The sequence below is a fragment of the Lineus longissimus genome, chromosome 18, assembly GCF_910592395.1.
Source record: "Lineus longissimus chromosome 18, tnLinLong1.2, whole genome shotgun sequence".
NCBI lineage: Eukaryota > Metazoa > Nemertea > Pilidiophora > Heteronemertea > Lineidae > Lineus > Lineus longissimus.
In genome coordinates, this window is record NC_088325.1 from 7,088,372 (window position 1) to 7,105,726 (window position 17,355).

Consider the following 17,355-nt stretch of genomic DNA (forward strand, 5'->3'; position numbering starts at 1 on the left):
GTGAGTGATAATGTGATGTTGCCTATCAGCCTTCAAACCGAGTGGTATTTTATGTCTCCTCTCAGTTTTGAGTAATCCTCCCCTTGCCATTCTATTTATTTTTCTATCCAACTCAAATGCTTTTTGACATTCTCGAACAAGTTTATCTATTACTTGCTACCATCACACAAAGTTTCAGCCATCCAGCCCTAGCGATGACAAAAAGTGCTCCATTAACGGAGGACGACGGTATCGTATAAGCTCTCCAGAGGTGAGCTAACCAGAACACTTTCGGGTGGTTAGAATCGAATCCTGCTTGACAAGGGAGGGACTAGATTTTATGCTCGACAACAAGCAAACCAGCCATAGATACATTTCCAGCTGCTCTACTTTTCACAACATTTCATACCATTTTCAGAAAGGATGTTGCAATTGGGTCGAAGGACAATGGAAGGTGGGTACAAGTGATGTAGAGCAGAGGATGACAGACACACCACAAACCTCAGCAAGGTCAATTCAATGAATAACAAAGATAATTTTATTCAAAATACTTTTCTTTTTCGACAATTCTTTCTTATTTACATAGAAAATGCAAAAGTCTGACAGAAAATCAACAAATACTTTTTTAATTACATGTGCATGTGAATCATCACAAAAAGATGACCATAAAATGTCACAGCCAAACTGTGAACTGAATTCCACCCTAGTGTCTGACAGTATAACAAGTCAAGAAGTTCTACAAGCCACACCCTCCCTTATTCAAATGCTTCATTCAGACTCAAATACACATTACAAGTCAGTCCACGGTCAGACCTGATACAGAGCAGACGTGTTCTTGTACAACTCTCATTCATTTCGTTTTTTCTTATACAATACATGTTGACTGTATCAAAATCCCTTTATTTTTAACAAACCTACATGTATAATAGTGTTCGAGATGTTGACAAATATGTCATAAGTGTGCTGCAGTTTTCAGAAGGTGAACCTCAAATGAATCTTGACATTATGTCACGTAGCTTTAATCCATCGAAAACTTCTCTCCGATAACTATCAATCCCGAAAAATGCAGAAATGAACAGGGCAGCAAAGTCAAGCACGTAAACATCGTACATGCAATGTATGTGTCTCAGCGCTGTTGTTGTGTTCATGTAATGGACGATGCATCGTGACTTCAAATGCGTTTAACATGGCACTCCTTTTCCAGTAAGTGTCACCATTTTCTTGGGCAGCATAGTTAGAATTAAGTTTTGAATATATTACAGCTACACTTCTTTATGCCAACATTCATCAGAGGTAGGTATCATAAAAATCAAATGGCAATTACTGAAATGACAGCAATATGAAACATTTCTAAACATCTCCAACTCCACTATAGCAAATCTGAACCAAAGTCTGAAATCAGATGGTTCCGTGGATCTGTCCTATCAGAGAGCCATCTTTCCTGCCGCAATTTATACTAATTTCTCATTTTCACAGTCATTCGATGACACCACCGCCACCAACAAAATACTGCCTTCCCCACCCTGAACCAATTAGATGATGATGTTCAATGCCAAATTACAATAACCGGTAGACGCATTTTAAGAAATTCACAACGACAACAAAATCTGGACGATTACATTACATGCGTTGTTATGCCTTCAATAATAATGGAAGCTTCATTACCTCCTAACATGGGAATCTTTGAGCAGAAAACACTAATCAAACAATAACTCCATCTTGTCAAAGGCTGGAATAGTTCGAGCTGGAATTTGGTACCACACTTCAATATAGCAAGTACCGTTAGTACCTCTCTATTCAAGACACCCTATGGACTGATAAATGCTGTTCATAACCCTTTAAAGACTACTCTCGCGCTGCACTGCGAGCAACCAATTTCCGTCGTTACGGCCTGATCTCGCATCTTTGCGAGCAATAGAGTCCCCGTTAGAACTTCGTTCCGGCTGCAGCAAATGGCCCAGTCCATGTTTTAGAAACACACTGGGAGATTCTCCAGATTCTACGCTGTACCTTTTCTATTCAGCACATCTCTGTCGGACCGGTGTGATCATCTGAACACCTTTAGTCCTTAAAGGGTTAATAGAGAGGGGTCCTGATTAGAGAGGTAAAACTGAATGAAAACAACCAATTTGGGACCAAAACTAGTGACCTCAAAAGAAAGGTTGTCGTTTAATAAGGGGTGTCTGCTGAGGGAGGTTCCACTGTACATCTATCAACTGCTACTGCTTGATGGGGTTATTGAGTGGTGAATGAACTGTCCATGGTGAGCGGCCTAAAAAAACAACTTGGGGTCAATGGTAAAGAGATGGTGTATCTGCCTGTTTCTGGCCTCTTTACTCAAGGAAAAGTCCAGTGGCATTGGGGCAAGAAGAGCCAGTGCGCCAACAAGTACCGTCAATTAGACACAGATGAAAAGGATTTAGAACTTCCAAAGGCAATTTTTTTAGTTCACTAGTACACAATGTACTTGAAAGTTTCAACTGGGTTGTTGCTAACAGGCTCATATAAGTAGAAATTTCGTCGGGTTTCAGTGCCAATTTGTTGATAACTTGGCTTCAGTTTTTAACCAAGAATTGCTATTCGGTTCTGGTATGATAAGACTGAGGTGGCACAGCTGACATAGAAATGTCAAGTTGCAGGGGTGAGTCAGTGATAACTACTGTTATTAATTGAGAGGCTTCAGGTGACCGTACAAAAAGACACACTTTGGGCACTTACAAATTTTCATCACACCAACAATCAAAATATAAACTGGTTGACATCCCAAGCGGATTTTTTTTTAAAGTTGATCGTCCATTTCTGCCTCAAACACAGTGAAGCCCACACCACAAGGCACATAATCACAATCATTTGGAAGGAAAGAACTTCAGCCTAAGAAATACGTAACAGGTGCCAACTTTTTGCCAATATCATCTCTGAAACACAGCCAACATAAAGATCACAGGCAAATGAATGTTCAGCATTACATTAGGACAAACAGGAACTCATTTTTTAACTTTGCTAACAAGCGACATGAACTGAAAACATTTCAGGTGGTTATGGCAAAATGTAACGTAATCAGCACAATTTTCTCGATATCAACTGGTTCACCACTATTCCACAGGCAAAGAGCTATCATATACACAAATGATTTGGAGGCTAAAACAATATTCTGTAGCCGAAATGAGGTGTAGTTTTTTGTGCAAGAAACTTTGCGGATTGAGCCCAGACGTTCCCTTGAATACTATGTAATAGAAGTACATGTATGTGTTTATCATGCATTGTTACAATTCTCGTGATGTCCAAGGCCAATTCATGAATTTCACACTAATTCACAAAATTCTTGGCATGTACAATACACAATACATCTGCGAAATAAACGTTTTTCAACAAAGAATGAAATACAGAAACCATATTTTACATGAATTGAGCATTTTCAGTCAGGAGTATAAAAACAACCGAGCTGCCAACCCTCTTGGAAGTCTATCAGGATCTATTGTCAAGAAGCTCCCTTTCTTTCAGTATTTTTCACCCAGTTACAAGGACTTTCAGTAGTTTTGCAAGTGATCTTGAAGGAAAATTTCAATGGTTTTCAGGACTATTTCACCAATTTTGACCAAATACTAAAAGTACTGATGGGTGTCAGCCCCATTTAACATGTACATTAATGAACTTTCTGTATACTTTGATGCAGTGAAGTGCGAGGCAGGATTCCAGACAGACTGTTATCTGTGAATAAAACAATCAACTTTCTTGCAGTATGGCTGAATACAACATTTCTGCCACAACATGGAAAACCTAGCAATTCACTCTTGTGAAGAAATTGAGTTCCTGCTGAGAATGACTGCACTGTCGTTACTGATTCAGGGCTTTCTGATGTAAAGATGATGTCACAATAAATGTGTGGAAAACAAAGAGAGACATGCTCGTACTCATTTGTTGTGTGTTTGGAGGTTAAATGCGAGTGAAAAGTGAAGAAAAAATTTTGGCACAAAAGTGCAGCCTTGCACCCCAACAAGCTGCTCATGTTGGAAAGCCCTGAAATTGATTGGTCTCGACCCCAATTTTACGCGCCGACTGCCGAGTGAAATGCAATTGATCAGCTGACAAGAACATAATGCTTCTCATCTTATTTTGAAACCTTTGAATGAAGTCAGTTCACAAAAAGTTGTAGAAACTGAGTAACCAGGAATAATGGCAGCATTGCCACCAAGCATTTGGTTAAATATTCTAAAACAACCGGGTCAGAAAACGAACCGTACATTACAGTGTAAATGCACTATGTGCAAATGAAGCCTCCTTTTGAATTCAGCGGTTATGTTTATAGGCAACCATAACCGCCTGGGTTGGTGCAAAATATGGCAGCAGTCAAAAAGCATTTAAAACCACATTATTCTTTATCTGATTAATTTGAGATGTTTAGAATAGAAATTGACACTTCACTGTCAGTATTGATTGCCTCACCAACTCGGTTTTGGTCAACATTTTAGCTCCACCCTCGCGGTTTTGGTGTGACAACCAATACCTCCAGCTTGGTATCAATTCCTCAAACAAAGAGACAATCATTGAAACGGCCCCCTACAGAACACATGTACACATGGTTATATACAAATTACCAAGCAAAGATAGAGAGATCGACGCTTGGAATTCCAATATCTTTAAGAACAGAGTATAAGAAACAAAAGGTCATACCGGGCTCCATTCTTGATGGACGTGATATGGTTTCTCATGATTGTAACCACTGTATACAATGAAGGTGAACTGCTGCATAATGCAATATCTCAATTAAAGCCCTAAATATGGCAGTTGATGATCAATCCGACAACTCAGGTCAGGATATTCCAGGAATGCTTGTTTAACTCTTTCAGCCCGCAAGCGGTATATACATGTTTGATTTCACAGCCGCAGACCGTATACTCACTGTTTTCAAATTCAAATTTCCCGCACTGTCACATGATGCCTTTGCCTTATATGGTGACTCAAGCAACATATGACAATGCGTCGACAATCTTTTCAAACGATTATAGTTGGATTGAGTTATCAGATGATGCTGCAATTTGTGCTATCGTCTGCCGATTTTGAATGTCTGATTTTCTGAAATTCGCCTCGGTTTTCAAATCAAACGGTGCGAAATGAGTTACGGGCTGAAAGAGTTAATACTTCATGTTTTAATTTTAACCAGAGTTACACACCGGCACTCGGCCAAATAATGACGTCGTTTTCCAAACACAACCAGCACTGACAGTTCTAATGATCGTGCTGGTCTGGCACCTGTCATGCAATATGTACTCCAGGGTTAGCTCTTTCTCTCTTGGATTCTCACCAACGGTTAACAAAGGACACTGGCCGACTTGGAAAATAATTTGTCTACAATATTGAATTTGAATGATACACATGTAATAATTGTTGTCTATACGCAAATTTCTCAGCCACTAAAATATTGCAGCAGCTCCAACAGTAGGTAACATGTAACAGGACTTTATAGTAATGACTGAGAGAGTTCAGAACAGGCGACAACACTGGAGTGTTTTGGCAAATATATTTTAAAACCTAGAGCCACCCTCGAACCCTGGACTAAATTCCATGAAACAACGATTCCTTACAAATACAATCCACATCTCCTAACACCTCATTATATTACTTATTGGCACAAAGTTCTATATCATAATATGTTCTCTCCTAAGATCACTCAGGATTTAATAGTTCTGACATATTTTCCTCTTTTTAACCAAAAAAATACAATTTTGAGATTTCTCCCAACCCTGAGATAAGTTTTGGAAGTCATGGTATTGTCTGGAATTCACAACATTCAAAATGGAATGAATATCAAAATTGTTTTCAAATCTATTTACAGATGACATCAATCACTTGATGGAAAATAACTTTCACAAGGAAAACGAAAATCTCACAATCTCATCTGCAGGGAGTTTCATAATGGAAAACTTGGAGACTAAAACGCCTTTTTTCAATTTTCAAAATACAAAATCCTACGCATCTTTAACGCACTTTAAATACAGAAATTCAAATATTAAACTGTGCAAAAAATTTACTCGACTGGATTTGCGAAATCAGTGGTACACATCACCTACAGACCTCTAACTTGAACAACCTGTTTGTTTTATATACAAGAATCTAGTTCTTGTTTAAATTCGAGTAAAATATATGCAAGGTTTATTGTACATGTATATCAATTTCAAATGAAATTTTCTTAGGTGTGTATACTACAAATCCTTTTGGCTTCTTAACAGCCGTCTTAATAAACGTCAGAGCTTCATATAAATTCCAATGACAAAACAGGTGGTGTCTCGGTGATGTTTTTAGTTGCCAAAAATGAAGACGTTGACAGGGAATCATATTACCCGTAATAAAATGTAAATGCACCATTTTGAATCCTTTATACCAGAGATTATACAGTTTGAATATTTCCTCCTCATCATCATCATTCAAGGTATCACAAGGCACCTATGATTCTGCCTTGAGGCCAAGTACCTGTAATAAAGTTTGAAGCCTTTTTCCCTTTAATACGGTAATTTCTACATGCAAAACCTAGCCTGCAAAACCATGAACTTTTCGTTGTACGTTAGTTATGCATGATAATTTCAGGGTTTGGGGGGTCTGAAGTTAGAGGGTGATTTTTGACGGCTTTTAACTCGCGAGTCAGCTTTTTCACGACTACGGGTTGAATGGAGCCTCAAAACCACATAAGGAAGCCAACTGGACTGAAACTTCATCATTTTTTTCATTTTCAACACACCTTATTCTCAATTTAAGAAAAAATATCTTGAATGGAAAATACCATTTAATTGGTATTCAACTGGTGAGACCACACATTGATCTCAAACTGAATTATTTTCGTGTACAACCGCGTGCTGATTGGTTTAATACAGGTGCGCGACCTTGAAATATCACAACAAATGTCTTGCACAGCTTTTTTCCCTCTTCCCATCTGCTTTCTAGAATATAACAAACGGAACAGAAAAAGTTCCACGCAAATAAATTGCAAGATTTGTTTTCATAGGTGTGGTTGTTTTTGCCATGTGAATGATATCACAATCACAGACACCTGATTATTAGTCTGATCCAGAGGAAAGCAATCTGATAAATTATCTTCAGGTTATTTCTCTCTCTCTCTCTGATTGAGACAAATGACTCCCAACTCCACAAGACTGTTAAGTAGAGATCCATTCAGAAATATCTATTTCTCGTATGCTTTTTCGAAAGGATTCTTAAACTATCCAATAATTTTCCATCGAAATGATCAAACACTCCTCATCAGTTAAAGCTGTGATCACATCACCTAACTGTTCATGGAACAGGTAAACATTCTGAATAAGTTTATGAAAAAGGTTATTTGGTTCTCCATACCACTCTTACTCATTTTTTTATACATTCATACATCATTTATAGCAAATCTTGAGAGTCACTATTGAGTTAAAGATTTTTTAAAAAATAAATAATTTTCCTCGTTCTTAAAGATCCCAGTTTGTTTTCTGTAAATCTTTGCAAGTTTGAACAGACGCCGACAACTTTGCACCCAGTATGTTCTCAAACTAATGGTGCGTGTCTCATGACTAGAGATCTCCGTTCAATTGCTCCCAATACAGATGGCGATAAATTCCTAGTTGAGATATCTGCGACACTTCCTTGACCCACACGTGCATGGGATCTTGACATCTTCTATCGGGAACTTGTAGTCATAGGTGAGCTCTTCACCACGTTGGATCCTGAAAAGAGAACATTGTTTACCTTAATAGGCTGTGTCCACAGACTATTCCCGAGTGAACTTGTGGCGTGGTTTTCATTGTCTCCGTTACAACAAATGGGAATGCCCAATTAGCCAAACAAAGGTTCATTTTGCGTGTGCCCTGTCACAAGGTCACAACCGAACACGGAATACGGAACAAGGAAAAACGTCACAACTGTCAATAGACATGCAGCTTAAGATTCATTTGTGTTCTCCTTATTTGGTTAACAGCGTGTCAACTCCTTGACAGCTGTATTGAGAAGTCGAGTGTAAACTTTGGACTCCAAAGGCCGCTTTCATCATGTAGATCTTTCATCATGTAGTTCTTTCATCATGTAGATCTTTCATCATGTAGATCTTTCATCATGTAGATCTTTCATCATGTAGATCTTTCATCATGTAGATTAAGAGACAAGTGCACAAGCTGAAAAGCCCAGCTCGGTTGACATTTCTTCGTGCCCACTGTGGCTCATGTCCTGGTGGAATACTGGTGCCTACAAACCATCATGTACTTGAACCCCAATTTGCCAATTTCCAGATAAGTGGCTTTTGGATGGCGTAGGGTCAGGTTCCATTGATATCGACATCAAGAGAGACATTATGTCAGAAACATCAAAGGCTGCCCCATGACTGTACTATTTCATTCCCCCACAACAGAGCTTCACCACTTGGGACACTTACTAGGAAAGGAGCCAATTACTGCTGATCAGAGGAACACAAGAATTACAAGAGGCCCAAGGGCCTGGCGCTCAGCTGAGTTAATATCATTAACATCTTCCCGGTGTTCAGTTCATTATGCATGAAAATGGCATGCTCCATGGTATTTGATATCCTTCTGCGTTCACTACGGTACCAATGTTTTTGGTTGACATAATTATGCCACTGTTCATTCCTCAATCCTGACCATAATTCGGGTGAAATCATCGTATGAAAATATTTACCGAAACATGAAGTTTATGCCATGAATGAGGATACTCATTGTCATAGCCTCGTTTACAAGTACGAAGTATTTTCCCGCGAATATTCAAAACTGCTTGGCTCCTTGCCAGTTAAATAACATGTGACTATACACAAAATAGAAAACTTTGAAATTGTAAATCATTTTTTATCTATCAGGGGAAACAAGCTGATGATGATCAAATAAATCATTCATGAGAAATCGTTTTGTTGCTGAAGTATGGCAAGCCAAAGCGGAATTTATTCAAGACTTTAGAATTACCATTCAAGAAGTTAAATATAAGTTCAAGAAGGAAATATATGTTCAAGACTAAAATATGTTCAACCTTGAATCAAATGTTTTCAACCTTGAATAAAATATGTTCAACCTTGAATAAAATATGTTCAACCTTGAATAAAATATGTCCAACCTTGAACAAAATATATTCAACCTTGAACAAAATATATTCAAGACTCACGTGACCATATTCAAGACGCACGTGACCACAAAATTGATGACGTAGTTGCTCATGTTTTGATGCTTTACGGACTTTCCCGAACCCGCGTCCAGACTTTCCCGAACCCATGGTACTTGTGTTGCGTTTCGGAGCTCGAATTGTTCGCACAAAGGTTTTGACACATGGTTGTACACGTACCTAGCCGCCTACACCTGACATGTACTGTAATCCTACACATCATGACATGGATGCCGAGTGAATGTCAGAGTCGATACATGTTTCACAGACATATCAGGCAAATTATAGGTTCAAAATGCGCAATGCCTCTCACCTTTCATACCACTGTATCGGATTCTCGTTGTCTTTTGACATGTTTGAGTGTTTAGGCTATACAGGCAATCAATCACGTCGTGAAACAGAACGCATCAGAAGTACCACAGATTCTACGCTCTACGTCATCAATTTTGTGGTCACGTGCGTCTTGAATATGGTCACGTGAGTCTTGAATATGGTCACGTGAGTCTTGAATATATTTTGTTCAAGGTTGAATATATTTTGTTCAAGGTTGGACATATTTTATTCAAGGTTGGACATATTTTATTCAAGGTTGAACATATTTTATTCAAGGTTGAACATATTTTATTTAAGGTTGAAAACATTTGATTCAAGGTTGAACATATTTTAGTCTTGAACATATATTTCCTTCTTGAACTTATATTTAACTTCTTGAATGGTTATTCTAAAGTCTTGAATAAATTCCGCTTTGGCTTGCCATACTGAAGCTTGCATGACGAAGTTAATGCTAAACCTTTTCTTGTGCTCTACTGCGCCACCGTAGTTTTCTATTTAGACCAGCGATGACGTCATTTCTGGTGATTCCCTACGTTGTCCAATGAGCGCTTTTTAAAATGTGCCATTTGGTATTGTACAGTATGCAATGTATTTTTTCAGCGTTGCCAGTTGCCGAACAGAATGCCGTAGCTCCCTCAATTTCCAATCAATTTTTATGGGAGTGACATTATTGTATTGCTTAGAATGTCTACTTTTTACTCATGAAAGAATCGTAGAACTAAAACTTAATAGGCGAACAGAATCATGCCGATTCACTGCACATACTGTGGGAATTCTCCACTTCAAAATACATCGGCGATGTCATCGTGAACAGAGCATGCACAAGTTTTCCGATATCGTTTTCACAGAAATGTGGCCAAATTTTCAAGAACTAATTTCTGAAAGTAGTCCCTAAAGACCTTATGACTACCACTGAAACGAACTAGTGATAATATCGCCTACCAGACTACTTTTTAGGCAGAAAATTGGGTACATGAGTGTCATTGAGCTCCAAGAAGGCAAGATTATAGCACATAGCGTAAACAACATGCCGCCATTTTGTCTCCGCTTCGGTATTTCGTAGGCCGCTTATAATGCACCTTCTCAATTAAAACCAACATAATAAGGCCTTACATCGTTGATTGAATAGGAACACCACACAAAACACAATAAAGTGGGGGTACAATCGATGACGAAGCTGAAGTGAATACCGTATTTTCCGGATTATCCCCCGCACTGCCCTATGACCCGCACCCCCTTTGACCATTACCTAAAGCCACGCAAGACCCGCACCTGATTATGACCCGCACTGCTCCAAGACCCGCATTCTCCAAAAATAGTAAGCCATTCATTGATGTTGACATCCTAGAACCGCCATGTTTTTTTTAATTGTTAACCAAAGTGGATCAATTCCAGCATGGCCGTAACTATTTTCCCTAGCGGAGACATCACAAACTATGCGATCATGGCGGAAATATTGGTTGAAAACAATGCGAAAACGATGGACATAAATCCTTATCAAGTAACCAGTTTGGTCCCCTTTTTTTTCTTTGGGGTTGGGGCTTATCCCTCTCAGAATCCACGCAAGACCCGCACCTTTGTATTACCCGCACCCCCACTTTTTGGGCCTGTTTGAGGGCAAAAAGCCGCGGGTCATACGCCGGAAAATACGGTAGTGATTTATTCCTGGAGCTACTGCTTCTGTTGTGCAGCTGCCATGTTTTGAGAACTGGCAAATAGGAGACTTTATTGATGGCTGACGTCATCGGGCGGGAATTTGAATCGGCAGAAATAATTAAAAGGCAGGTAGCGCCCTCTCCTGTTAAAATTTTGAACTTTTTCTCAATAAAATAGATTTTCAAGAATTTTATCTTAATATTAGAGCATATTTCGACTAATTCTGCTGCTCCTAGGCCGATATAGGCCAGTTTCCTTCATGCACTCTCGCTCGCAGGAAGTAGGTCGAATGGCGACAAATTTTGTTTTGAAAGTAGAGTTTGACCAGAAGTATCCAGAAATGCAAAATTGAAGTCTCTAGGTCTTACGGTTACAAAATGTGCACCATGGGTTTAACGGATGGACGGATGGATGGATGGATGGATGGACAGACGGACGCCACTGAACAACTTATTTGACAAGCTCGGCTGACTTAGTCAGCTGAGCTAAAAAACCACTTACGCTCTCATGGCAAATATGACAATGTGCTTCTTGCCCTCGACCTGGATCACCTTCGAGTAACAGTTGGGCTGAAATTAAATGAACACCACACATCACAGTGAGTTCTGAGAGAAGAACAAACCTCCTCGGACAGCAAAGCCATGAAGACCATTCCAAACTGCTGCTGAGATCGCATCAAATTTGCTATCTATTTTATCACTACATCAAGACAATTATTCTACCTTCTTCATCGTATCAACTCTGGATGTCAAAATAACCTGTATCAGCGCTTAGAGTATGTTATCCTCTGCTTGTAATCAGAAGGCTCCAGAGGATAGACACTAAAAGACGATTCATCTTGAATGTTGCGCAAAGCAAACAGACGGAGAGCAAATGTGTACACCACAAACATGAACAATAATCCCTTGTATGACGTATTGCACAATAAGCTTACATGCTGGTGTGGATGATCATATGATTGCGACTACTTCTAGTGTCAAGACTACTTACATCACAGGAATGGTTGATGAATCTCGCTGCGTTCCCATGCATTGTAGCATCTACGACATCATAATCATCAATACGGAACATGTAACAACCAATGCCCTGAAAAAAAGGACTCTCACGTAACAAATCTCAATTGGGGAAGAACAATAAATTTCACCAATTGACAATGATAAGGTACTTCCCTGACAAGCAGGGTTTGAAAATACACTCCTGAATTTTCATCTGTACACAGCATGATTTACATGATCAGTGACTGACTTGTGTACACATCAACATTGCTTATTTGAATGTTACTGCAACATTTGAATATTTTAGGAAAAGTTCTTTTCCATCTCTTTTTGCGAGTTGGCAGCTAGCTCTAAACATTTTAGACACATGTAGCTAATCACCATGATTGGAGAATGCTGCCAATATTCTCCTGAATTGGTATCAACATTTCTTGTTCAATTCACACTCTGTATCATCAGGTTTTTGATAGGGGTAGAACACAGGCCACTGAATCAAGTGTCAGTAAGGGGTCAAATGACTGCAAAAAGGGTTCAGGTAGAAGAGGAAGCAAGAAATCCGAAGATGGGACCTCTGTGGGTTCCTTCTCCTTCTTTCTTAACCCTTCATGGATATTTTACAATCTTTTAACACCTTACTGACCCTTGATCAGTGGCTTGTGGGTAGAATGACAAATATCAGATCACAGTTTGATGTTTTCTGTCAAGAACGTGCTCTGTAGAGATGTTCCACTGCATTTTCTCTCACCTTGCTTTCATAATACTTCTCCCTCTTGTCTGTCATAACGGAGCGGATGACCTCGCCCGCATACTCAATCACCATCTCACCAGCATCGATGGCTCGTTTGCAGTACAAGCCACGGCCGTGGATCAGCGATCGGTAGACACCTACGGCTTCCTTGGCATGGCCTCGTAGATGACGGAAGCGCATGGCCATGGGCAGATCTATACTCGTGGCACGCCTGGAGGAGACGGTGAAAGTATGTAACAAGTGAAATAACAAAAAACATTTAACTTACTTTTGGCAAAGAAGCGACCAAGTCGACTTGTTTCTGCTGTTTAAATCTTGTTAATTTCCAATGCTTCAAACTTCTAGTTTGAAACTTCAAACTTCTAGTTTGATACTTCAAATTTCTAGTTTGAAAAATAAAACCGCCCCAGGAAATTCCTTTCAATTAACTTATTTTGCACCGACATGATTGTACGCTTACTTGGTCATTTTGAAAAATCTTTATTTTTTCTAATTGTTTATGCAAACCATTTCTTTTCAGAAAGACTTCATGGCTATAAAACCCTGAAATGCTGCAGCCAATTATTTGATGTACAGCCAAGAAAACCTGTTCAGAAACATTGAAATCAATCACTTTCTCCATCAAATGTTTTGTTTGTATGATGGTTACTTTAGGTATAAATCTATAAAAGATGAACACCTTCGTTTTCCATCAGTTTATCTGGCAACTATTGTTACTCCGGAGTCACCGAGGTCCCCCAGTGGATAGAACTACAGTTGCAAGACTAGCTTCAAAGACAAATCCCAACACTGTAATACCACAAAAATATAAATCAGGTTCACTGATGTTTTTTTCATAATGCTAATTGTACGAAGAATCAATAAAGAATAGACTTTATCAATTCTTGTTTGTACTTACAATGTATACCAGATCATATTGTGTTGCAGTGCAGATTAAGCTACATGTTATGGTGGGATTATTCTAATTTTCAGCCAATTCACCTCTGGCCTTCAAACACATCCAAAGATTCAAAAGTAAGTAATAATTTGGGTAACCTGACTTCCACTTTTTTTTGTTCAGTAGAGCTAGTGATGTTACTGGACCAAAATATTTGCTTGGGAAAATTACATTACATATACTGTTGGCAACTGTCTCTTAAAACAATGGCATACCCTGATGATATCAAAGGGTTAGACATCTCGGTTGACAATTGTGATACTGAAGGGAATCTTTGAAAGGGTCTACAAATACAACCCATCCCTCCACAGGAAAGGTGGCCGACAGTATTAACTCTCGAGCACATGGAACCAAGCCCTCATCAAACCCGACACCCTTTCCCTAGTTACCCGTGCTGTAGTCACGAAGCTGTTTTAACTCGAACTGGCTGATGAAAGATGGAGGATGCTAACTGAAACATTCTGTAAGTTTCCAGTTCTTTATCGAGTCATAAGCACATTATCAAAATGACTTCATCACGTCCTACCTTGATGATTTATGTAATGTATCCACATCGGCTGAATTCGTTTTGGACTTCATGTGAGGGTTATACTCTGGTGGTCGCCTGAACTGGGACAGCAGGAAGCTGAACATCTCGTACGGGTTGCGGTTGCGGAACGGTTCTGAACGGGCACTACCGGTCGGATTGAGGGGTGGCTCCTGAAATCAAGAAGTTACTCACATCAAGTTGACATAATATATAATGGCATAATGACTTTTCTTGATAACACAATGACCACAAACCCATTTTGAACAAAATGGATTTTTCTAATTGATTGATAACAACACCAAAACATTGTTACCAGGTGAGGCACAAAGAAACCAAAACTGCTCGACCCTGTTTCATCGACCGCCAAATCATAAGCTGTGAATATTAGTGGGCTTAAAATGCAATATTGGATGGAAATAAATAAATGTCAACAGAAATGACATGGAAGGGAATATCCCAACAAAAATTTAGGGAATACCGACCAAATGAAACGGCCAGGGGCCATTGTGCTCACCGTATACATCTTTTAGTAGGCAGGATCATGCTTAGTTTAGAGGTGAATATGGTGAACAATCAGGCATGAAGACTTTTTTTAGATGTGTATTGATGTCAAGTAATAAGACAGGGCAGTATATATATGTTTATGATCCAACCAATAATTGTCTATGACATCAACAAGATCAATATCGTGTGATTGCTAAGAGTCCCTGCAATAAAAAATTCATCGAAAAAAAGTCATTAATAAGCGAGATATTGCATGTCCTACTTTTTCAGTTTTGACTCCCTGGTGGCCAAATCAAGAATCAGATCAGGCCAAAATTCGGTGTCAGAGATTATCTGATGTAGGGGGTTACATGTACCAACTTTCAAGTTCATAGCTTCAGCAGTTAAGAAACGTGCCATAGTTACACTCTAATGGCCAATTTACGCCATTTGACCTCTGTGACCTAGAAAAGGAGGTCAAATCCAAAAATCGTAGGACATGTGGTGTATCCTTGATAGAAGTCCCTGCCATAAAAATTTTATCGAAAACAATTCACTCAAATAAGCAAGATATTGCACTTCTTCCTTTTTCCATTATGGCCCCCTGGTGGCCGAATAAAGAATCAGATCAGGCCAAAATTTGGCATCAAAGGTTATCTGATGTAGGGGGTTATATGCACCAAGTTTCAAGTTCATAGCTTTACTGGTTAAGAAACGTGCCATAGTTTACACTCTAACGGCCAATTTACGCCATATGACCTCTGTGACCTTGAAAAGTAGGTCAAATTGAAAACCCGTAAGACATGTGATGTATTCTTCCTAAGAGTACCTACCATAAAAATTTTATCGAAAACAAGTCACTTATAAGCGAGATATCACACTTTTTAGATATCCACTTTTGGCCCCCTGGTGGCAAAGTTGAGAATCAGATCAAACCAAAATTCAGCACCAGAGGCTATGTGATATAGGGGGTTATATGTACCAAGTTTCAAGTTCATAGCTTTAGTGGTTAAGAAACGTGCCATAGTTTACACTCTAATGGCCAATTTATGCCATATGACCTCTGTGACCTTGAAAACAAGGTCAAATTAAAAACCCGTATAATATAAAATGTATATTTGCTATGAGTACCTACAACAAAAGTTTTATCGAAAACAAGTCACTAATAAGCGAGATATCACACTTTTTAGATATCGACATTTGGCCCCCTGGTGGCCAAACAGAGAATCAGATCGGACCGAAAATCAGTGTCAGAGGTCAGCTGACCTAGGGCATTCTGTGTACAAAGTTTCAAGTTCATAGCCCTAGCAGTTAAGAAACGTGCCACTGTTAGGATACGACGACGACGACGACGACGACGACGACGACGACGACGACGACGACGACGACGGACACAGCGCTATCGTATAGACTCCCCTTACGGTGAGCCAAAAACGTGACCCGTCACAGCAAAACCAGGTGCATGTCACTCTGAGCTTGGCAGGTTGAGATGGTTGAGATGGACTGTTTGTCTGCCTTCTGTGAAGTATGAGCGCATACATTTTTTTCATTATCTCCTGATGTCACTTCATCTCATCTTCAGTGCGACATGCGGTTCACAAATATGTAAGATTTTTCAACCCTGGACAAACCAATGTCATATTTCAAACGAAATACTTACCTCCTCTATCTGTGACTGGTCATAGTCATGGTATTTGAATCTGTAGTTTCTGCAGTTGTTGGCACCAAAGAGCTGCTCGAGGAGATAGACGACGTTATCGTGGGAGACAGCGAACATGTCAGCACCATTCACACCTGAAGTAGACACATTAATTGTAATTGTAGCCAAGGAATCATCCAGAGCAACTTAGTGTGTAGTCATGATGATACATACCTGTCGGAGGCTACTGCTCATGTAGAATCTTTCAATTGGGGACACGAATGAAAAGATTGAGAATTGCTGCCTTCTATTGGCAGAGCAGTGTTCTGAGTGCTACAGTCAGATCGTTAGACATCCACCTAGCAGTGGTGTCTGCCAAAGACATTTCACTGCCATCTAGCCTTGCAGCCAAATAGGAGGTGATTCAAAGTTTCACGGATTCTTTGTGATAACGGCAGTAAGCAGTAAGCAGGTCATAAACTGAACATAGACAACCTACCAGCAAAGCTGAGCTGTTTCATCCTTGCGTTCGCCCGTGCATCTTGTAGTTTCTCCGTCAACATTTTCCAGGCTTCGTCCATTGACTCTGCCTGCACTTTGAACCCATCATCGCTCGTGATCTCGTACATTAGCCTGGAGCCATCTGCAGCAAGTTGCGGCTGCGGTTCAGAGGAAACATTTCCAGGTAAATTAGTGCTTGTCTCCGCAATTTCCTCATTTTGGATCTGTGGTAGGGATGTCATTTGCTTCTCGTGGAGTAAATGCGTGTGGCGTGTGTCTGAATGAAAATTACAGGAGGTGGCAGGTGAGGGCAAGAGAACCGGTAAGAGATTTCAGGGTATTCCCCACCCCTGAACTCCCGACTAAAACGTTGGTATACATCCGACTGCCAAGTCTGACTGAACAATCCTGTAAAATTAC

At 39.6% G+C, this 17,355-nt stretch overlaps 1 protein-coding gene across 1 annotated transcript in view; it reads right to left on the minus strand.

Annotated features, from left to right (window-relative positions):
* Nucleotides 1-554: 554 nt before the first annotated feature.
* The window catches only part of LOC135502566 (uncharacterized), a 48,029-nt gene continuing 31,228 nt past the window's right edge, over nt 555-17,355 (minus strand). The window contains exons 22-28 of the mRNA XM_064795515.1: nt 16,934-17,212; nt 16,456-16,589; nt 14,310-14,482; nt 12,844-13,057; nt 12,094-12,189; nt 11,605-11,672; nt 555-7,682 (exon numbers count right to left, since the gene is read on the minus strand). Of these exons, the coding sequence (XP_064651585.1) occupies nt 7,577-7,682; nt 11,605-11,672; nt 12,094-12,189; nt 12,844-13,057; nt 14,310-14,482; nt 16,456-16,589; nt 16,934-17,212 (1,070 nt within the window). The 3' untranslated portion in view covers nt 555-7,576. The remainder of the gene's footprint in view (nt 7,683-11,604; nt 11,673-12,093; nt 12,190-12,843; nt 13,058-14,309; nt 14,483-16,455; nt 16,590-16,933; nt 17,213-17,355) is intronic.